General features: G+C 43.1%; 1 protein-coding gene across 2 annotated transcripts in view; it reads left to right on the plus strand.

The window, feature by feature from the left end:
- The window catches only part of gli3 (GLI family zinc finger 3), a 363,740-nt gene that overhangs the window by 297,493 nt on the left and 42,305 nt on the right, over positions 1–23,942 (plus strand). For both annotated transcript variants that reach the window (XM_060900066.1, XM_060900067.1), the window contains 3 exons: positions 1,622–1,777; positions 11,626–11,827; positions 17,998–18,214. In XM_060900066.1, coding sequence (XP_060756049.1) covers positions 1,622–1,777; positions 11,626–11,827; positions 17,998–18,214 — 575 coding nt within the window. The remainder of the gene's footprint in view (positions 1–1,621; positions 1,778–11,625; positions 11,828–17,997; positions 18,215–23,942) is intronic.

The raw sequence follows: 23,942 nt of genomic DNA on the forward strand, positions 1-23,942 counted from the left end.
AAATAGTGATACTGTGTTGTGAAGCAGCCCAGTAGAAGCGGAAATGGTGGTGTAGTGGTTAGCACTGTCGCCTCACAGCAAGAAGGTTCTGGGTTCGAACCCAGCAGCCGGCGAGGGCCTTTCTGTGTGGAGTTTGCATGTTCTCCCCGTGTCTGCGTGGGTTTGCTCCGGTTTCCCCCACATTTCAAAGACATGCAGTTAGGTTAACATGGGGCGGCCTTGGAGCAAGGTACTTAACCCCTGACTGCTCCCCGGGCGCTGTAGTGTAGCTGCCCACTGCCCTGGGTGTGTGTGTGTGTGTGTTCACTGCTTCAGATGGGTTAAATGCAGAGGATGAATCTCACTGTGCTTGAAGTGTGCATGTGACAAATAAAGGTTTCTTCTTTCTTCTTAAATACCATTAGCATTCTGAGGTTGATTTTAAAAAGCATGTCCCAAAATTTTTTATTCTTCTTTATACCAGAGTAATTTGTCAATGTTTACAATTAATTAACGAACGATACTTCATACCTTTTATCTATTTACAGTTGCATACAGGAAACTGTTGTGGAACATCCACAAAACAAGTTAGTTCCTGGTTATATCAGTCGTTCCCTGTTTATATCTGGGAACAATTATAATTTAAGCCTCTCTTTTCCTCTCTCTTTAAGAGAGACAAGCAGAGGTGTACTTTTTTGATCCTATGGGGAAATTGGGGACATTTAAGCTCATCTCATCTCATTATCTCTAGCCGCTTTATCCTTCTACAGGGTCGCAGGCAAGCTGGAGCCTATCCCAGCTGACTATGGGCGAAAGGCGGGGTACACCCTGGACAAGTCGCCAGGTCATCACAGGGCTGACACATAGACACAGACAACCATTCACACTCACATTCACACCTACGGTCAATTTAGAGTCACCAGTTAACCTAACCTGCATGTCTTTGGACTGTGGGGGAAACCGGAGCACCCGGAGGAAACCCACGCGGACACGGGGAGAACATGCAAACTCCGCACAGAAAGGCCCTCGCCGGCCACGGGGCTCGAACCCAGGACCTTCTTGCTGTGAGGCGACAGCGCTAACCACTACACCACCGTGCCGCCCGACATTTAAGCTAATAAAACAAAAAAACATGGCTTGTCCTATTACCAAGAAACCATAAAATACAAACACCGCTGTACAGAAGACTTTCCTATGTCTGAAAACGTACAGTTACAGCTTTACCTACACCTGACCTGACACTAGAGACTCCTGACAAAAATGCTTCTAAAAAGCTTATTATAACAATTATGCATTTTTATGTGGCATGTCAGCCTTATAAGCCTTTGTGTAAATTGTTACTCTAAAAACAGTCGGGTATAAGAATGAGTACATTAAAATATAATTGTAGCCAGAACTGTCAGAGCTGCTGTTATACAATCAACTCCTTTTGACCAATCTGAACTGATTATTCAACAGTCGTGTGGTATAAATTAATGTAACCCCTTCGGGCACAAGGAAAAATGCTATGGAACTTCATGCTTCGGAACTTCATGTGTACAATTGTACACATTATGTCCGAAGGGGATAATGTAACATTTAACTGTGTGACCATAACTGTATGTTTTTTTCATCTCTCCAATATAATTTTTTATTCTTGTAGCTCCACACACTGGTTTGACCGCTGCAGAATACTACCATCAGATGGCACTGCTCACAGGTCATCGTAGCCCCTATGCTGACATCATTCCCTGTACCATGTCCACCAGCGGAGCAGGGACCAATGCTTTGCACATGGAATACCTCCAGACTCTGGAAGGTGAGTGTTCAGACTTTGATGTAGCTCCAAAAATGATGAAAGTTATGTATTTGCATTTATTTGTTTGCTTGTTTGTTTGTTCAGTCATCTATCTTTCTATCTATTTAACATACACCCACATGAATCAATGTGTTTCACATTTAAGGTCAAGTACATACTTACTTCTTTTTGCCTCTTCTCTTCTCCAGAACAACTACAACCCCAAATCAGTAAAAGTTGGGATGGTATGGAAAATACAAATTTAAAAAAGAAAGCAGTGACTTCCAAATTTGCTTTGACTTGTAGTTCATTGCAGAATGAATGAAGATATTTCATGTTTTGTCTGTTCAACTTTATATAATTTGTAAATATACATCCATTCCTGCGGGCGGCACGGTGGTGTAGTGGTTAGCGCTGTCGCCTCACAGCAAGAAGGTCCGGGTTCGAGCCCCGTGGCCGGCGAGGGCCTTTCTGTGCGGAGTTTGCATGTTCTCCCCGTGTCCGCATGGGTTTCCTCCGGGTGCTCCGGTTTCCCCCACAGTCCAAAGACATGCAGGTTAGGTTAACTGGTGACTCTAAATTGACCGTAGGTGTGAATGTGAGTGTGAATGGTTGTCTGTGTCTATGTGTCAGCCCTGTGATGACCTGGCGACTTGTCCAGGGTGTACCCCGCCTTTCACCCGTAGTCAGCTGGGATAGGCTCCAGCTTGCCTGCGACCCTGTAGAACAGGATAAAGCGGCTAGAGATAATGAGATGAGATGAGACATCCATTCCTGCATTTCAGGCCTTCAACACATTCCAAAAAAAGCTGGGACAGGGCAATTTAGAGCTAGTAATGAGGTAAAACAATTAAATAATGATGTGGTTTGAAACGGGTGATAAACAGGTGATTGTAATCATGATTTGGTACAAAATCAGTATTCAGGAAAGGCCTAGTCTTTTGCCCCTTTTCCACCAAAGCAGTTCCAGGGCTGGTTCGGGGCCAGTGCTTAGTTTGGAACCGCGTTTTCTGTTTCCACTGACAAAGAACTGGCTCTGGGGCCAGAAAAACCGGTTCCAGGCTAGCACCAACTCTCTGCTGGGCCAGAGGAAAGAACCGCTTACGTCAGCGGGGGGGCGGAGTTGTTAAGACCGACAACAATAACAAGACCGCGAAAGATCGCCATTTTTAAGCGGCGAGAAGCAGCAGCTGTACAAACACGAAATCATCCATTATTATTATTACTGTTGTTGCTGCTGCTGCTTCTTCCGTGTTGTTTTTGCTTCGATATTCGCGCCAAGGTTTATGCATACGTAGCGACGTAACTGATGTATACAGCGACGTAATGACGTATACAGCGACGTAATGACGTATACAACAACGTAACTGACGTATACAGCGACGTAATGACGTGTCTTCCGTTAGCACCGCGAGCGATGGAAAAGCAAACTGGTTCTCAGCTGGCTCGCAAGTTGAACGAGTTGTGAACCAGCACCAGCACTGGCCCCAAACCAGCCCTGGAACTGATTTGGTGGAAAAGGGGTATTTGAGGAGTAAAGATGGGCCAAGAATTTCCAGTTTGTCAATAAATGCCTGAGAAAATTATTGACATGTTTAAAAACAATGTTCCTCAAAGAAAGATAGGAAGGGATTTGGATATTTCACCCTCTACAGTGCATAAAATCATTAAACAATTCAAGAAATCTGGAGGAATTTCGGTGTGTAAAGGGCAAGGGCATAATCATGTGGGCTCAGGATTACTTTGACAAACCTTTGTCAAGCACTACACTCCGGAGTTACATCCACAACTATCAGTTAAAACTTTACTGTGCAAAAAGGAAGCCTTATGTTAACTGTGTCCTGAAGTGTGTCGACTTCTCCGGGCTCGGACGCATCTGGGATGGACCATCGCACAGTGAAAACGTGTATTGTGGTCAGATGAATCAGTATTTCAGGTCTTTTTTTGAAAGCAATGGATGCTGTGTGCTCCAGACTGTTAGGGAACAAGTCCAAAAGCCAGGGTGTGTCATGGTATGAGGTTGGTAAAGGTAACTCACACGTCTGTGATGGAGCATTAATGCAGAAAAGTACATTGAGATTTTGGCGCAACATATGCTGCCTTCAAGACGACCTCTTTTCCAGGGAGATTTCAACAAGACAGTGCAAAACCACATTCTGCACACATTACAACAGCATGGCTGTGGAAGAAGAGGGTGTCTGTTCTCTCTGTCCCCAATAGAGAATGTGTGGAGAATTTAGAAACAAAAAAATATGACAGTGACGACTCTGTACTGTTGCACACCTTAAGACCTGTTTGCAGGAAGAATGGGACAAAATAACACCTGAAACACTTCATCACTTGGTGTCTTCAGTCCCTAAGCATCTATTTATAATGTGAGAAGGAATGGCAACATTATAAAGCGGTAAATGCTTTACTGTCCCAACTTTTTTTGAAATATATTGCAAGAATAAAATTTGAACTGTTTATTTAAAAAAAAAAAGTCATAAAGTAAAACATCAAATTATGTGCAGTTGTATAGTTTTGAGTGCAATGCAGGTCAAAAATTATTTACAAATCACTGTTTTAAGTTTTAATTTCAATGTCAATATACTGTCCCAACATTTTCTGATTTGGTTTATAATTTGAAACTCAAACTTTAACTTGTTCCAGTGATTCTAACTAAGGCCCTGTCCACACGGCAACGGATTCAGGTGACTCCGATACAATTGTTTATCGTTTAGGCCTGGCGTCCACACGGCACCGGCGTTTTGGGTGCCCAAAACGCAATCTTTTTGAGAACGGGTTCCAGAGTGGAAAGATCTGGCAACGTTGCCGTTGTGAAGTCGTCTGGATGAGTAGAACGGATTTGTTTACGATGACGTCACAACCACATGACTGTGAGTGCTTCACGCCGGGTAGAAGTGTAACGAACTCAATGCGAGTTGTCAACAAATCCTATAACTTGGTTCATGAAACGCGCTTACAAAATATTTTCACTGTGAATATTTATTGTGTAATGGTGCAAAGTGAGAGAGAGAGAGAGAGAGACTCTGCCCTTAGGGCAGAGTCAATCCCACCAGCAAAAATAGGGAAAAAAAGGAGCGATCTCACCTCTTCATATGTTGGTTTAAGTCCTGCAATACATTCCTCAAAAAGGGCGTAGAAGAACAAATTAATCCATCAACGTGTAGCATTCAATTTATTCCGGACCATTAAAGACGCCGCCTTCCGCGTAGAATCATACGTCATCCTCGCCGCCATATTGGATCGGTCAAAGCGGAGAATAAAGATTAGCTGCGTTTAACTGTACCAACAGGTTTGCCGTCCAAACGAGATCACATGGGATTACCTTTCACAGGTGAGACTGGAAAAATACTTTTCATTGTATTTGGTCATTATAATATAATTTTACAAACAGATTTTTCTGACTTTGTGGCTAATATGAAGTCTCGTACATAATAGTTTATGCGCATGCGTCCTTACTTCTTCTATTGTTCTGGTGTCTCCAAAGGGACCGTCTTACAGCGCCCCTAGAGGTGTGGCATGTGTATTGCATCGTTTTCAGCAAGCGTTGCGTTGCCATATGGACCTGATATTTTACTGATCGTTGCCCATTTGGACGCGATATATTTTTAAATGACATTTCGTTGCCGTTGTCGTGTGGATGTAGCCTAAGACTAACTTGGATCTGCGTCACTTCAGTTATTGTATCTAAAGTTGAAAAGCAACTAATGACCATTTTGCATGTAAATAATTTGTGACTTCTTTGACTGTTAATTAGCCAAATCAGTACCCAAAAGCTGCACTTTTTCAATTGGAAAGACAAACAATTATAAAGTCAGTAAGATAATAGTGACCTGATTTAAATAAGCCATTCTTAATGATTTGACTGGGGGAAGGGTGTGTGTGTGTGTGTGTGTGTGTGTGTGTGTTGGTAATGAGTTATTTTAAAGTGTATATCGGAAATTAAAAGCACACAGGTTTTTAAAAGAGGTTGTATTGAATCGTCTGTTTGCCTTTGATGGGAATATTTTCCTAAGCGCTCCCTCTCCGTCTCGTCTCCTTTTCCTCACAACCTAATTAAAACTAGCCAAACTTGCACTGGTATCAGAAAATTAATTGCTATTAAGTGGGAATTGGAATGTCCCACTATTCATCATGGGAGAAATCCTTTCTACTGTGGCACTGTTTAAGATTAATAGACTGGAACAAAACAATTAGGGCCATTGAATTTCAGATGGAGATGTAAAGGCCTTCTCCACTTCACAGACTTACTGTGATCGAGCCTGGGTAATAACTCATCCTGTTTCAACAATGCATGTTCCACCCAAACCAAATTAGCACTTAAGGCACTCTTTTATGATGGAGAGATATAGCATGAGAGCAAATAAAGAGAAGGGCATTATCAAATGTCTCGAGTGTAGAAAGAGAGGAGTAGTAGCTTACTTGGATTTTAGTTGTGCTACCATCAGTGTAATTACTGTTAGAGGGTGGCGAATAAAAAGAACAGGCCAGGCCTCCGTGTGTTCTGATGAGCGCACAGATATGAACACAAATATGTTGGCCACTAATCAGACAGTGGCCATTTCAAACATCTGATGTTAGGTGCATCTGTACCTAACATGTGGCTGTAGAAAGACATGCGGTTTAGAAAGTCTACTTTGAAGTTCAGTTGCCTGCATATTAAATGGGAAAAGTTAAAAAGAATTACACTAAATCAAGTGTATTTCAGTGCATTATCTTTATGTAGTGCATCTAGATTTTCTTTTCTGATTCAGAATTTTGCTGTCATATTGTAGAATCATCAACCGAGACTAAGTGAAAGCTTTGTGTGTCCCACACATCAAAATCTAAATCCATTGAAAGCCTTTGAGCAGAGCTGTGAAAAGGCCAGAATGTGAATATGCTGCAAGCATATGGACGGACACACACACACATATCTAGTGATTTACATGTGAATGGCAGGCACTGTAAATGCTTGAGTGTCAAATAAGAGAGAGAGAGAGAGAGAGAGAGAAAGAGAGAGAGGGAGAGAGAGAAGAATGAGTAATCTTATTTGCTTGCTTCTGCTTTCTGAAAAAATTAAAACAACTGAAGGGAAAAAAATGAGTCATAAAGTCATTGTGTCACTTCATGCAACAAAGGAGCTACATCCCCTCAGCGTCACTCTTTTCCCCTCCTCCTTCTGTTCCTCCTTTCTTGTTTGTGACATTTCCCAGTGAAAAGACAACAAAAGTCATTTCTTAATCTGTAGATACTTGTCATTGTGTGCAAGTGGGCCTGTCTTCGTTGAAGCTGCTTTCTCTTTCTGGTGAAGGCTTTTCAAAAACAGACCACTGAAATTCCGTTCACAAATAAAAGACTATTCAAGAAAATTAAATGTGTTTAAATATTGCTGTGACATATGGGTGAGGGGGAAAGTCACTGTTATGTGGTGTGTGTGTGTGTGTGTGAGAGAGAGAGAGAGAGAGAGAAAGAGATGGCAAAATGTGTGAAATAAGGCCAGTGAGTATCAGGACCTTTTTTCTGTATTTCTTAAATGACTATCCAGGATTAAATTGAGTTTAGTGTAAAACATGAAATATGGTTACTATTTGTTTAAGTCCTTTTTTCACAAGGTTATATATTTTTTCACATGAATAATCCATGATTAAACAGAAACCTTGGTTAATACTGAAAACTAGAGAAACGATAAGAATCTGCAGTGTATCAGAAATGATCTCCTTGAACATTTCTTGCCCATGATTCTTGCCAGCAAGAGTCCACACTTATCCATTTTATTGAAGAGTCAACCACAAAGTCAAATGATGAGAGATTAGCATATTAAAATGCTGATGCAAACGCAACGCAAATAAAAAAGAAAGCAGTGATTTCTAAATTTACTTTGACTTGTATTTCATCGCAGACTGAATGAACCCAAGATGTTTCATGTTTTGTTGGTCAGCTTCATTTCATTTGTTCATATACATCCATTCCTGCATTTCAGGCCTACAACACATTTCAAAAAAGGTTGGGACGGGGGAAATTTAGGGCTAGTAATGAGGTAAAACAGTTAAATAATGATGTGATTTCAAACAGGTGATATCAGTGGGTGATTTTAATCATGATTTGATACAAAATCGGTACCCAGGAAAGGCCTCGTCTTTGAGGAGAAAAGATAGGTCAAGGATCTCCAGTTTGTCAACAAATGTGTGAGAAAATTATTGAAATGTTTAACACAATATTCATCAAAGAAAGATTGGAAGGGATTTGGATGTTTCACCTGTATGGTGCAAAATCTCATGAAATGATTCAAGGAATCTGGAGGAATTTTGGTGCATAAAGGACAAGGGCACAAGCCAAAGCTGAACACCCGTTATCTCAGATCCCTCAGACAGCACTACATCAAGAACCGTCATTCATCTATAGCTGATAGAACCACATGAGCTCGGGATTACTATGGAAATGGAAAACATTTGTCAAGCTCTACAATATGGAGTTACATCCACAAATGGCAGTTAAAACTTTACTATGCAAAAAGGAAGCCTGATGTTAACTGTGTCCCGAAGTGCCATTGGCTTCTCTGGGCTCAGAGGCATCTGGGATGGACCATCACACAGTGGAAACGTGTATTGTGGTCAGATGAATCAGTATTCCAGATCTTTTTTTGGAAGAAATGGATGCCGTGTGCTCCGGACCAAAGATGAAAAGGACCATCCAGACCATTACCAGCAACAAGTCCAAAAGCCAGGGTGTGTCATGGTATGAGGTTGTGTGTGTGTTGCCCTTGGCAAAGGTAACTTACAGTTCTGTGATGGAGCGTTAACATAGAAAAGTACATTGAGATTTGGGAGGAACATATGCTGCCTTCAAGATGACATCTTTTCCATTCCAGGGAGATTTCAACAAGACAACACAAAACCACATTCTGCACACATTACAAAGGCATGGCTGTGGAAGAAGAGGGTGCCTGTCCTCTCTGTCCCCAATAGAGAATGTGTGGAGAATTTAGAAATAAAAAATATGACAGTGACGATCCCATACCGTAAGACCTGTTTGCAGGAAGAATGGCACAAAATAACACCTGAAACATTTCATCACTTGGTGTCTTTAGTCCCTAAATATAGTTTAAGTGTTGTGAGAAGGAACTGAAACATTATAAACCAATAAATGTTTTACTGTCCCAACTGTTTTTGAAATATGTTGCAAGAATCAAATTTGATGTGCTTATTTTGAAAAAAAAAATTAATCAGGTAAAACATCAAACAATGTATTGTTGTATTGTTTTGAGTGCAATACAGGTCAAAGATTATTTACAAATTTTAACTTCAATTTCAACATACCATCACAACGTTTTCTGATTTGGGGTTGTAGAATGTCTTCCACACACAGTAAGAAAAATCTGGATCTCGCTACTGATGACTCATCTCATCTCATCTCATCTCATTATCTCTAGCTGCTTTATCCTTCTACAGGGTCGCAGGCAAGCTGGAGCCTATCCCAGCTGACTACGGGCGAAAGGCAGGGTACACCCTGGACAAGTCGCCAGGTCATCACAGGGCTGACACATAGACACAGACAACCATTCACACTCACATTCACACCTACGCTCAATTTAGAGTCACCAGTTAACCTAACCTGCATGTCTTTGGACTGTGGGGGAAACCGGAGCACCCGGAGGAAACCCACGCGGACACGGGGAGAACATGCAAACTCCGCACAGAAAGGCCCTCGCCGGCCCCGGGGCTCGAACCCAGGACCTTCTTGCTGTGAGGCGGCAGCGCTAACCACTACACCACCGTGCCGCCCACTGATGACTCATAGAGACTAAACTTATATAATATTTTTCTTGGGTAATTTGGGGAAATATTGGAAAGTTGGGTGAGATGCATCAAATGTGTGTGCTGTGACATTATATATAGCCCCAACTCCTGTCTCCAAAACTTACCTCCCAGAGTGGATAGTTGAAAGGTGCAGAAATGAATTCCATTATACATTGTCAATAGTCTTTGATGTGTGTGTTTTTTTTAATAGTCTGGGGTTGGGACATTCTATTGTTGCATGTATTCTATATACCTTCAATACTAAGTGTAGATTTTTAAATAATATGAGACTATATAAGAACTAATACAGGGATTTACTGGATGTAATTTATACCTCAATATGTTTACACACAGGAGATGGTGGAATGGCCATTGTCATACAGTGTGCTTAGAAGACAAGGGGGCCATTAATGAAGCCATAAAGCAAGATAGGGCAGAGGTGGCTGGTGTGTGGGAATTGGCAGGTGTCTAAATTGGGGAGAATGAATGAATAAATAAGACAAGGGAACAGGTCCCAAGATCACAACCCCAGGATCAAAGTCATGGTAAATCAGAGAGCATTACATCCAGGAAGGACTCATTCATTCATTCATAGCTTCTCCACTAGCAGGGGCATGGGCCTTTTGTGGAGAATACTTAGTTTTATGGTGAAGGGAAACTCCTTCTTCAATGATTTAATAATAATAATAATAAGTTACGGGGCGGCACGGTGGTGTAGTGGTTAGCGCTGTCGCCTCACAGCAAGAAGGTCCGGGTTCGAGCCCCGGGGCTGGCGAGGGCCTTTCTGTGCGGAGTTTGCATGTTCTCCCCGTGTCCGCGTGGGTTTCCTCTGGGTGCTCCGGTTTCCCCCACAGTCCAAAGACATGCAGGTTAGGCTAACTGGTGACTCTAAATTGAGCGTAGGTGTGAATGTGAGTGTGAATGGTTGTCTGTGTCTATGTGTCAGCCCTGTGATGACCTGGCGACTTGTCCAGGGTGTACCCCGCCTTTCACCCATAGTCGGCTGGGATAGGCTCCAGCTTGCCTGCGACCCTGTAGAAGGATAAAGCGGCTAGAGATAATGAGATGAGATGAGATAATAAGTTACATTTATATAGCACCTTTCTCAAACTCAAGGTCACTCTGTTTCAAACTCAGTAATTTCTCTGTCTAATGATTTAAAGCTGGGGATGTAAAGTTGAGGTTGCTCCCATTTTGCACTCTTTGATTTGAACTCACGATCTTCAGATGACAGGATAAATGAATTAATGTTGCACCACTTGGGAACTCGCAAAGCTGTCTTTGTTTGACTTCTGATGATAAACAGTCCGATCAAGTAGCATGTTTTTGGACAGCTAATGGGATTTCAATATAAGTTGTGGTTAAATTTGACAGCTCTGTGCCGAGCTTCCCAAAAGCATCGTAGCACAAAGATCATAGTTAAATGGTTGTGCGAGCAGCACAGTGAACCCTCTCTCTCCTAGTTAAGATGCTCTTAGCATTAAGAGGCTTTTGGGAAACCCACCACTGATTAGTTAGAAAGTTATCGAAGAAGACTGACATTTGGATGTATTGTTTCAGCGTGTAAATTTTTGTAATTATGGGTTTAAGTCCCTATACATTTTGAGTAAAGCAGGTTTGCTACACCCTCTGCCCTTCACTGGAGATTGTTTACAGCATATACAGAGACAGACAGACAGGCCATGGAGAATGTCAAAAAGGGCAATGTTTAATCCTTACCATTAAATGAAAAAAAAAGACAAACTGGGGTTATTCTTCCTCATTGACGCTCACTATTACAAAAGATTTCACAGTAAATTTACAGTACAGTGAGAACTGAATGCAAATGCGTGAGACTGATTTATGCCATCTCTGCTAACAGTTCTGGAGGTGGTAGCCTCTTGTGATTCTCTGGAAGTTTTACATAATATTCTGTACTACAATTATATTTTATCTCTTCATTGAAGACTGAAGTACTGAAATATTAAAATTTACTGGGTTCTTATATAAGATGGCTGGCGTTAGTCAAAGCTCTTAGCTATTGTGAGACAGTGACCTGGACACCCTTTTATGCAAAATTAAATTTGCCTTTCTCATTTTTCGCAGGTTCTCGCTTTCCCAGTCCAAGACTTTTTGCCCGTCAGGGTAGGAAGCGTCCCCTTCCTGGCTCATCACTCTCAGACTCAAGTTTTGATTTTCAAGCGATGATCCGGAAATCACCAAATTCCCTGGTGAGCATCCTGAACAGCTCGCGGCCCAGCTCATCCACGAGTGGATCTTATGGCCATCTGTCCGCTGGCACAATCAGGTACTGACTGCTTCACCTATAATGAACATTCAGTACATGCAGCAATGAGCTTTGTAATATACCATGTAATGTGACAAGTTGGATGATCACTCCATACACTTCTGTCAAACACTGTTACCTGTTAAGGCTTAATTAGCCTTACCAGAATTATTTCATCTGTTCAGTAAAGCAAATTTTGCTGACCTTTATTAAGATTATTACATAATACTGCTTCTATGGAAAATAAAAAAAAATGCTTGTTGCGATCTACTGAAGGCAATAATGATGATACAACTGAACCAGTAGTAGCCAGTTTAAGGGGTTTTCACACCTGCACTTTTTAGTCCAGTTAAATCTGACTCTGGTTTATTTTCCTGCTTGCTGCGATTTGTTTGAGCAGGTGGGACCACAGTAATTGCACTCGGGTGTGGACCAAAACAACCACACCCAAGACCCTTGAGAGGAAGTGGTCTCAATATGGTCCCAAATGATCTCCCAAGCAGTTTGTTTGTGGTGGGAACATGAGCCAACCTTGATCCAACACAACTACCAGGTGTACTCTGCAAGGTGGTGTTTACATTAGACCGTATCCGTCTCGTTTTCGTCGCGGATGCACTGTCCGTGCACATTAAAACGCCGGGAAACGACTCCACAGGCGGAACAACTTGAATCCGCCAGGGCCCACGTATTCAACCCAGTTCGTATCTGATCCGGTGCTGTGTAAACATTGAGGAACGAGGAAACGCAGTGCTGAGCTCTAGCTGACGTCGTCATTGGACAACGTCACTGTGACATCCACCTTCCTGATTCGCTGGCGTTGGGATCACACACACAGCGGCTCAGTCCCGAATCACTGCTCGTGCGCTTCACTCGCGCGCTCTGTGAGCTGCGCAGGGCCGGAGTGCGCACCCTCCAGAGGGCACTCGCTGTTCAGGGCGGAGTGATTTGGAGCGCAGGAGGAAGCGCTGAGCTGCACTGAGGTTTATTTACACATTTCAACTTATTTACCTCCTTCAGGCGCTTAAACTCAGTGAGAGCATGAACATCACAGCCAGGTGTGTTTATCTGCTGGAGAAGGTGTTCGCTTGCCATCCTTCCACTTGCAAGTGGTGAGTGACTTGCGCATGCCCGATATGCACTGGGATCATGTGACGTGCCGTCTAATTAGTCATGTGATTAGCGTATCCGTGTATTGGCGTTGCTGTGTGCACGCGAATCGTGTATCGGCGTTGCTGTGTGCACGCGAATCGTTTTAAAAACATTAATCTGATGATCCGCTGATACGGTCTAATGTAAACACCACCCAAGTCTGAGCTAAACGGCCCCTGTAGCCAGGTGTGATTCAAACAGATGGCAAGACCATTAACATATCACACTTACCAAACACATCTTCGAGTTAACATGTTAATGGTTAGCATCTTGTTGTACCTTGCTCTGCTGAGTCGTCTGAAGGCAGTACGTCTTCTTTGCAAAGTGTAAAGCAGTACAGTGTTTCCAAGATGTTTCCTCGAAGTGCATTCGGCATTCTGCTGGTTTAGTTTTGCTTGGTATATTGCCCAAATAATTATCATAGTTATGAGCAACTATGCCATTGCTCTATGTTAAATAGTAAAGTTTCTCTCACATAAATATGCACTAGTCCAGAACACAGGAGAACACACTTCCTATATTTACTTTCTTGCTCCTGTCTCAGACACATCTGACCAATAAGCAGGCGTGAACGTTCTCGCATGCTTTGTAGTGATGCATTTTAGTTCACTTGGATTTTTCTCTGTGTTAAAAGAAACCAAACCAGTGGGAAAATTCTCCAAGTTTATGAACTCATCAACTGATTTGGACCAGGGCAAACGAACTATTGGTGTGAAAACGCCCCTACTGGTAAAAGAGAAAGTATGTAACTGATAACTGTAATGGTATTACCGTGTTACCATTTGAATGAAATTTATGGCATCGCAGTTTCTGAACATGAAATAAAATAGTGGGCAAATGTTTATTCCCACTTCTCTCATGCTTTTAGTTCCTCTATTTCTATATCCACAAACTGTATGTCGAAGCAACCACTCTGCGGTAAACCTGTTAAAAATAGCCAAAATGTGGGCTAAGAAAATAACCTAAAGAGAAAGCCAGAAGAAACCAGAAAGTAAAGGAAAAAGAGAAGAGGGAAAAAAAGAAGTGGATTATTGAGTGAGGAAAAAATACCATGATAAAGTGCTGAAGGTATTTCACTAATGAGAAAGGCGTGTTTAAAACAGACAGGACTGGCAGGGGGAAGACATGAGTAGTGGAGAACAAGAACGATAGAGAGATAGATGGCTAGGAAGAGAGAACCGGAGAGCGGAGCAGTGCAACTCAGGCTCTGCAGCAGAGTGATAAATGAACATACAGTGGCAAAATAAACGAGGGAACAGGCTGAGTGCTATTAGGCGGAAACGTGTGAACAGACTCCTCTCCTCCTCCCTCGCATCTGTCCCTCCGATATGCATCACCTGATTAATGTTCCCTCCATCAGAGTGGGAGAGCTTTACCCCAATGTCACCATTGTACAATTGCTCATACTGGAAACTGAGGAAAGGAAAGTGGGTGATGGATGAAAGGGTTGTAAAAGAAGGGGACATGGGAAGGAAGATAAGGCTGGGTTGGGGACACTAACACGGACTCTAATGGAGAAAGAGAAAGAAGAGAGAAGGCAAATAGACAAGGCAAAAGAGTAAATAGAAAACATGTCTTATTAAAACATCTTGCAGTTTTTGTTTTTGCATTTGTTAATATATCTAAAGCTTTTGTAGCTGTCAGAAAGCAACTGAGCAAACGTCTGGTTAATGTCTCAGAATTAAGCTCAGAATTCTTATTAATCTCATTAGGTTGTCAAATGTGCAGTTGGGTATTTTTTGCAGCTCAGAAAATAAGTAACTTGGAAAACGTAATTGTTCATGACACGAGTTAGAGGAATATCACTCTATGTGTGAATGTAGCTAATTAGTGACACAGATATGATGAGTGAAGACATTTACAATGTTGTAAATCATTTTACGGTGAGACTTAATTGTGATAATGAGTTTTTGTTTTACCTAAAGACCTAATTTTATGTTGGAATGTTTTCCTTTTTCCTACTAACCTTTTGCAAAATAGATGGCAAAGGAAATTTCGTCTTTGATTTGACCTACCCAAGAGTTGCATTTCATTAGGTTGATTTTGATTTGCTAGATTTGTTTTTAATCAAATAATAATGTATAAGTTTATTGGTGAAATACTTTTTAAGCTGTTTTATAATGAGATTGTTTGTTTGTTTGTTTGTTTGTTTGTTTGTTTGTTTGTTTGTTTGTTTGTTTGTTTTTCATAAATTAAAGTAAACAAAAAATCCTTAAAGTGCCATTCCACCATTGGATGTATTCTTTGGCATAAAATACAATATATTTTATGACAACATGACTAGACAGAGAAATCTTTTAGCTTCAAAATGATATATAGGCGGCACGGTGGTGTAGTGGTTAGCGCTGTCGCCTCACAGCAAGAAGGTCCTGGGTTCGAGCCCCGGGGCCGGCGAGGGCCTTTCTGTGTGGAGTTTGCATGTTCTCCCCGTGTCCGCGTGGGTTTCCTCCGGGTGCTCCGGTTTCCCCCACAGTCCAAAGACATGCAGGTTAGGTTAACTGGTGACTCTAAATTGACCGTAGGTGTGAGTGTGAATGGTTGTCTGTGTCTATGTGTCAGCCCTGTGATGACCTGGCGACTTGTCCAGGGTGTACCCCGCCTTTCGCCCGTAGTCAGCTGGGATAGGCTCCAGCTTGCCTGCGACCCTGTAGAAGGATAAAGCGGCGAGAGATGATGAGATGAGATGATATATATCAAACATAATTTTTTGACAACGACAAGTATATTAATTTTGCGACCAAAGTCACCTACCCTTTTAATTTCCGCGCGGTAGTGAAACGTGATGTCATCAGCAGGTTCCCCTTCTTGTGTACCACGTCACATGTGACGTGGCACAGATTATCAGCAATGGCGGATAGAACGCGATTTCCACTTGTCGATTGCTGTGCCGATATTCACCATCGACTGTCTCCTTTGGGCATCACTTGCTATTTTCCTTCGCTTCTTTTCTGAAGCTGACAATCGCGTTCTAGCCGCCATTGCTGATAATCTGTGCCACGTTACATGTGACGTGGTACACAAGAAGGGGAACCTGCCGATGACATCACGTTTCACTACCGCGCGGAAATTAAAAGGGTAGGTGACTTTGGTCGCAAAATTAAGATACTTGTCGTTGTCAAAAAATTATGTTTGAGATATCATTTTGAAGCTAAAAGATTTCTCTGTCTAGTCATGTTGTCATAAAATATATTGTATTTTATGCCAAAAAAATGCATCCAATGGTGGAATGGCACTTTAAGAGTCTATAAGAACCAGTGCCGAATCATCAATTTGGTTTTGTGTTTTTATATGATGTAGTTTGCCTGCATTTTTTTTTTATCTTGTGTAAATTCAATGTGGGTAAATATTCATACAGCAGTTTAAAGAGTTTAATGGTTCTACGATTTTCCAAGTATGGATGGTGTTGTGTCAATCAGCATACTGGGCCACCTCCCTATATGATCAGGATGGAGAGAAGAGGAAAGAATCTATGAGCCCAAAGAGTAACAAAAAGCCCAAAGCAGAAAAAGAGAGACAGAGAGGCTGCTGACCCCCATCCAGAGCGATTGATCACTTATCTAGGAACGCAAGCTGATCACTCATGTCTGGAGTATGCGTGGACACAAGCTGATGAGTGATGAGACAGTGAACAGCACACTGTTCTGTCCAGCTGCATTGATTTCTTCTCTGAAAATAATAAGATGAGGCACATGAGGGAGCAGAGGAGTCTACAGACGGGGCCTTAGAAACCTGCCCTTGGATCCCAACATATTAAAAATAAGTTCAGTTGCTTAGTTGGAGTATCATTTTCAAATATTATATGAAATTATTTATATTTTGATTTAATATTTATATTTTAATTTATATTTAATATCTAAATTATTTTAATTTTGTATTGTACAAACATCTGTAGGCTTCTGTCTGCTGACTTTCACCATTCCTTTTTTCTTTTTAGTCCTTTCTTAAGGCCTCTGCATGCTCTTGCGACAAGGCTTTTGCAGATAGCTTTTCGCAGACAGTTGTAATTTATTGTTGAGCGGGGGAATAGGCGTGCGCGATGTTATTCACCGCCACAACGCAAGGGGGCGCGAAGTTGCTAGGAGTAGTTGGTGGGTGTGGTTAGTGGAGTGTTTATCCTCCGGTTACTTATAATGACTAGAACTTTTTTTTTTTTTTATAATGACTAGAACTGGAGTCGTATAGATGTACGTACTTCCTCACTTCCTCAATCAACCGCTCTTCATGCTGCTCCATCTTCGCTCGTGTTTTTAAAAATGCCGGTCGTGAAAACAAAACAGACCGGGAAAGTAGGGAAACGGAAGTGTGTGTACAGCGGGTAGAGTGGACCAATCAGAGCCCTCTTGTCTGCGGCGCTGTCTGCGAGGCTTCTGCGGTGGTCACAATTTTTGGGAGGTGCGCGCAGAGCATCTGCGAAGGTGGGGGGGGGCTACGCAGACACTGTCTGCGACACCGTCTGCGAGGACTGCGTTGTCAGCATAAATTGGCCTTTACCAAGCAGCTACACAGTGATTTGTTTGAAAGTTTTGATCATTATGGGAAAATCATCAGAAAACATGTTCATAGCTGGGCTTCTCACAAATTTTTTGTTTAAATCTGGTTGATTGAGTTATTGCATTGTTAATCATTCTGTTGCTTAAAACGAGGACAATATTATCAATATACTGAATGTTTTAGTATTGTATATCTGTGTTGTACACTTCCAGTATAGTGAGAGAGGAATTTACCTATTGTTCCATAAATGTGTGTCTGTGTGTGCGTGCGTATACATTCAGACATGTAAAACAAACCCGAATAGTATATCTATTTACTCTTTCTCTCTTCTTTTCATTCAACTTCAATTTCAGTGTATGCCTGAGAAATTATACTGAATCAAATTGTAAATTTTTAAAATGCAAATACAGTAAACTGCACAAAATGAAATAGTTTTAATATTAGAGTTCTAATTTGATTGGCTGTTCAACATTGTAATGTGATATCGATTTCTTGTTTTCTCACACTTTTATTCGCTTTATATTTCCCATACTCTCATCTCCTCTGACTAGTCCTGCAATGAGTTTCGCCTACCCTCCCACTCCAGTGGCCCTGCAAATGCATCAGCAGTTAATTGGCCGGCCTCCAGGCATTGTGGGTTCTGCTTTCGGGCACAGTCCCCCTCTCATCCACCCTGGCCCTGCCTTCAGTACCCAGAGACCCATAGCAGGCGTCACCCCCTCTGGACCTGGGCCCACAGAGCGCTCCGCCATCTCCACTGACTTACAAGTGAGTGTTCTGTTGTGTTCATAACCCCTTATGAATTGTTTCATGAATCTTGCTGATTTGCAAAAAAACCCAAAACAAACAAACAAAAAAAAACCCTTCATGTTCAATAAATAAATGAGGTGGATGGGACTGATTCTCAGCTGTTCTTTATAAAAAGTGCTTGATTTATTATCACTCACCGTCAGTGTTGGAGCTGTTTGTTGCTGTGTGTGCATTATGGAAACGTGTCCTAAACACATCAGCATCCTATGACTGGAGCATGTGATTGCACATAGCCCTTTCCTCACACAAACCCCAGGGGATATTACTGAGAGTTTTGCATTTTGATGTGCCCCTTTGAGAACTAACAAACATTTTGTTAACAGCAAAGCTCCCACAGCTTCCTTTATTATGGCCCTTTTCCACTACCCTTTTTCAGCTCACTTCAGCTCGCTTCAGCTCACTTCAGCCCGACACGGCTCGCGTTTCGACTACCAAAAACCAGCACGACTCGGCTCGTTTCAGCCCTGCTTAGCCCCTAAAACTCGCACGGTTTTGGAGTGGGGCTGAAGCGAGCCAAGCCGTGCCGAGTGAGGCTGGGGGCGTGAGCAGACACTCCCCTGTGCACTGATTGGTGAGGAGGAGTGTCCTCACATGCCCACACACGCCCCGCGAGCGCGCTGGGATCTGTAAACACCGTAAACCCGGAAGGAGAATAATTACGAATTACGAGAATTTCTGAAGCCTTATGCGCCTCGCCTCATCTATACGCTCTTGCCAGTATCTGTCCGCGTTGTCGGTGACAACAAGCCACAGCACCAAGACCAGCAACACTAACGACTCCATGTCCTCCATGTTTATTGTTTACTATTCGGGTCGTGAGACTACCGCTTAAAAGCTCACTGATGTCACTGCGCTGCTTAACGACATCACGTGACGTCCACCCACTTTCGCTAACTCCACCCAATGTGTCCACCCACTTCCAGCCAGCACGGTTCAGCGCGGTTGTAGTCGAAATGCAACTCCAACAGCCCCGCTCAGCCCGACTCAGCACGGCACGGCTCAGCCCAACTCAGCCGCGTTTGTAGTGGAAAAGCGGCATTAGTCAGAGCCAGATCTACTGTGCACCTTTCTTTACTGAAGGGTCGACACGTTTACATAATATCTACTTGCTGATTGTGGTGGAGCACTGAATACTGTGGGGAGCACTGCAGATTTTGTGTTTGTACCAATCCAAATTGTATTTTGTTGCCATGTTGATGACTTCAGATCTGGTTCTATGGCAAATAGAACCCAATCTCATTCTTTACACCAGTCTTTCTTCTAAGCCCATGTTTACATTAGACCGTATCAGTGGATCATCAGATTAACGTTTTTAAAATGATTAGTGTGCACACAGCAACACCAATACACGATTTGCGTGCACATAGCAACGCCAATACACGGATACGCTCGGCTCCGCAGGCATCCTGCGCTCCAAATCACTCCGCCCTGAACAGCGAGTGCCCTCTGGAGGGTGCGCACTCCGGCCCTGCGCAGCTCACAGAGCGCGCGAGTGAAGTGCACAAGCCACGATTCGGGACTGAGCCGCTGTGTGTGTGATCCCAGCGCATATCACTTACCACTTGCAAGTGGAAGGATGGCAAGCCTAAAGACAGTCATAACTACACAATGGGCAGTATTTGCATCAGTATTTGCAGTATTTTCATACTTTTATACTCTTTAATGAAAGGTGATACAAGGCGGAAGTCCGCGCCGTTTTTCAGCAGTCGTGTCACATGACCAACGCCAGCGAATCAGGAAGGTGGAGGTCACAGTGACGTTGTCCAATGAGACGCCAGCTAGAGCTCAGCACAGCGTATCCGCGTATTCTGAATGTTTACACAGCACCGGAGCTGACACGATCTGGATTGAATACGTGGACGCTGGCGGATTCCCGTTTCCCGGCGTTTCCAGGCGGTTTAATGTAAACGGACAGTGCATCTGTGAAGAAAACGAGACAGATATGGTCTAATGTAAACGTAGCCTTAGGAGCCCGAGTCCTGGTCCAAGTCATTCAAAGTGGCACACTTGACTAGGAAATTTGTCTCCCTGAGTGGTCATAAAAGAACAATTAAAGGGAAAAGAGTGAAGACCAAACAATTGATCATTCTAAATACAGGAAGTGGTAGCCCCATGAGGTTTATTGGTTTTCTTTATCTTCTAATGGCTTAATGATGTGGTGTTCTTGGTACAGCTGTGCATTTATTTGGAATTATCTGGAGGAATAAATAATAATAATAATAATAAGTGTTCAGAATTATTATTATTATTGTTATTATTGTAGGGCAGCACGGTGGTGTAGTGGTTAGCACTATTGCCTCACAGCAAGAAGGGCCTGGATTCGAGCCCAGCGGCCGACGAGGGCCTTTCTGTGCGGAGTTTGCATGTTCTCTCCGTGTCTGTACCCCTTTTCCACCAAATCAGTTCCAGGGCTGGTTTGGGGCCAGTGCTGGTGCTGGTTCACAACTCGTTCAACTTGCGAGCCAGCTGAGAACCAGCTTGCTTTTCCATCGCTCGCGGTGCTAAGAGAAGACACGTCATTACGTTGCTGTATACGTCAGTTACGTCATTGTATACGTCATTACGTCATTGTATACGTCATTACGTCGCTGTATACATCAGTTACGTCACTACGTTTGCATAAACCTTGGCGCGAATATCGAAGCAAAAACAACGCGGAAGAAGCAGCAGCAGCAACAACAATAATAATAATAATGGATGACTTCGTGTTTGTACAGCTGCTGCTTCTCGTCGCTTAAAAATGGCGATCTTTCGCGGTCTTGTTATTGTTGTCGGTCTTAACAACTCCGCCCCCCCGCTGACATAAGCAGTTCTTTCCTCTGGCCCAGCAGAGAGTTGGTGCTAGCCTGGAACCAGTTTTTCTGGCCCCAGAGCCATTTCTTTGTCAGTGGAAACAGAAAACCCGGTTCCAAACTAAGCACTGGCCCCGAACCAGCCCTGGAACTGCTTTGGTGGAAAAGGGGCATGTGTGGGTTTCCTCCAGGTGCTCCGGTTTCCCCCACAGTCCAAAGACATGCAGATTATACTAATTGGTGGCTCTAAATTGACCGTAGGTGTGAATGTGAGTGTGAATGGTTGTTTGTGTCTATGTGTTAGCCCTGCGATGACCTGGCGACTTGTCCAGGGTGTACACTGCCTCTCGCCCATAGTCAGCTGGGATAGGCTCCAGCTTGCCTGCGACCCTATAAAGGATAAATGGCTACAGATAATGGATGGATGATGGATTATTATTATTATCTCATCTCATTATCTCTAGCCGCTTTATCCTGTTCTACAGGGTCGCAGGCAAGCTGGAGCCTATCCCAGCTGACTACGGGCGAAAGGCGGGGTACACCCTGGACAAGTCGCCAGGTCATCACAGGGCTGACACATAGACACAGACAACCATTCACACTCACATTCACACCTACGGTCAATTTAGAGTCACCAGTTAACCTAACCTGCATGTCTTTGGACTGTGGGGGAAACCGGAGCACCTGGAGGAAACCCACGCGGACACGGGGAGAACATGCAAACAACACACAGAAGGCCCTCGCCAGCCACGGGGCTCGAACCCGGACCTTCTTGCTGTGAGGCGACAGCGCTAACCACTACACCACCGTGCCTCCCTATTATTATTATTATTATTATTATTATTATTATTACGTGGCACGGTGGTGAAGTGGTTAGCACTGTCGCCTCACAGGAAGAAGTTTCTGGGTTCGAACCTCATGGCCAACAGGGGCCTTTCTGTGTGAAGTTTTCATGTTCTTCCTGTGTCTGTGTGGGTTTCTTTTGGGTGCTCTGGTTTCCCCCACAGTTCAAAAACATGCAGATTAGGTAAAATACCCAGTCAGTGGGTTGCATAAGACAGTGCATACTGAGTGCCGGTCCCAAGCCTGGATAGACTGGGGAGGGTTATGTCAGGAAGGGCATCTGGTGTAAAACCTATGCTAAATCAAATATGTGGATCATGACGATTTGCTGTGGTGACCCCTAATGGGAGCAGCTGAAAGAAGAAAATTATTATTATTATAAATAAATTATTATTACACATCCATCTGGTTATATTAAGATGGTGGTACTGGTAGATTCTTGAGCTCCATTGGTTTGGTGGATCTTCTATTGGGTTGTATCTGAGAACCGTGCATTTTTTTAAAAGAATTTTTTTAAAGACAGTATACTCAAGGACCAAGTTCAGTCTGGTCCCGATTAATAGCCGAATATTTTCTGAAACATACTGTATTTAGATTTGTACTAAAAAAACTACTCACTTACTTGAATAGCAAATTGATCACAATTTGTAATAGAGCTAATACTGTAGATCTGTTAGATCTAATACTGATGATGGGATAAGGTAGCAGGGTGAGATTCTCCTCAAAAAATAAAACCAAAGCTTTTCGGGCTGACCAACCACTGCCCCAGAGCCAGGCAACCAGAGACGATTGCCCTTCCTCTTCCATTCGTGGAAGATGGAACGAGAGGAAGGAAAGGAGGGCATGTATGATTTTTCTTTTTTTGTGCCTGCTGTGGGGTGAGAAATAATATTAGTTATGCATACAACACTGCATATAGACCAATAAAAATCACATACAGTAGATGGGTTATTTAGTGTTGTTTGTGCTGTCAGAAAGATCATTTTGTGATTTTATTTCACAGCCTCTACAAATGTTATTTAATGTCTCAGAAACTCACTTAAGAAAAACTTTAATTTTGTAGCTATGTGAAGTACAATTTCATAGAGGCCATTGATTTATTACATTGATTATGTCCTTACAGTTTTTTTTTTTTTTTTGCAGTTTATCATATTTTCTTCAACAATAATTTAGTAATTTAACTGTAATGGAGGCGGCACGGTGGTGTAGTGGTTAGCGCTGTCGCCTCACAGCAAGAAGGTCCGGGTTCGAGCCCCGTGGCCGGCGAGGGCCTTTCTGTGCGGAGTTTGCATGTTCTCCCCGTGTCCGCGTGGGTTTCCTCCGGGTGCTCCGGTTTCCCCCACAGTCCAAAGACATGCAGGTTAGGTTAACTGGTGACTCTAAATTGAGCGTAGGTGTGAATGTGAGTGTGAATGGTTGTCTGTGTCTATGTGTCAGCCCTGTGATGACCTGGCGACTTGTCCAGGGTGTACCCCGCCTTTCGCCCGTAGTCAGCTGGGATAGGCTCCAGCTTGCCTGCGACCCTGTAGAAGGATAAAGCGGCTACAGATAATGAGAGATAACTATAATGGAACCATAGATCTCCCAAACAAGACTCTTTTGTGCAGTCTATTTGCCCATAACCGGCACGGTGGTGTAGTGGTTAGCGCTGTCGCCTCACAGCAAGAAGGTCCTGGGTTCGAGCCCCGGGGCCGTCGAGGGCCTTTCTGTGTGGAGTTTGCATGTTCTCCCCGTGTCCACATGGGTTTCCTCCGGGTGCTCCGGTTTCCCCCACAGTCCAAAGACATGCAGGTTAGGTTAACTGGTGACTCTAAATTGACCGTAGGTGTGAATGTGGGTGTGAATGGTTGTCTGTGTCTATGTGTCAGCCCTGTGATGACCTGGCGACTTGTCCAGGGTGTACCCCGCCTTTCGCCCATAGTCAGCTGGGATAGGCTCCAGCTTGCCTGCGACCCTGTAGAACAGGATAAAGCGGCTAGAGATAATGAGATGAGATGAGATGAGATTTGCCCATAACACCATAACAAGCATTTTTTGCTGTGTGCATTTTT

This window comes from Neoarius graeffei, chromosome 19, assembly GCF_027579695.1.
Source record: "Neoarius graeffei isolate fNeoGra1 chromosome 19, fNeoGra1.pri, whole genome shotgun sequence".
In the NCBI taxonomy this organism is placed as follows: Eukaryota; Metazoa; Chordata; class Actinopteri; order Siluriformes; family Ariidae; genus Neoarius; species Neoarius graeffei.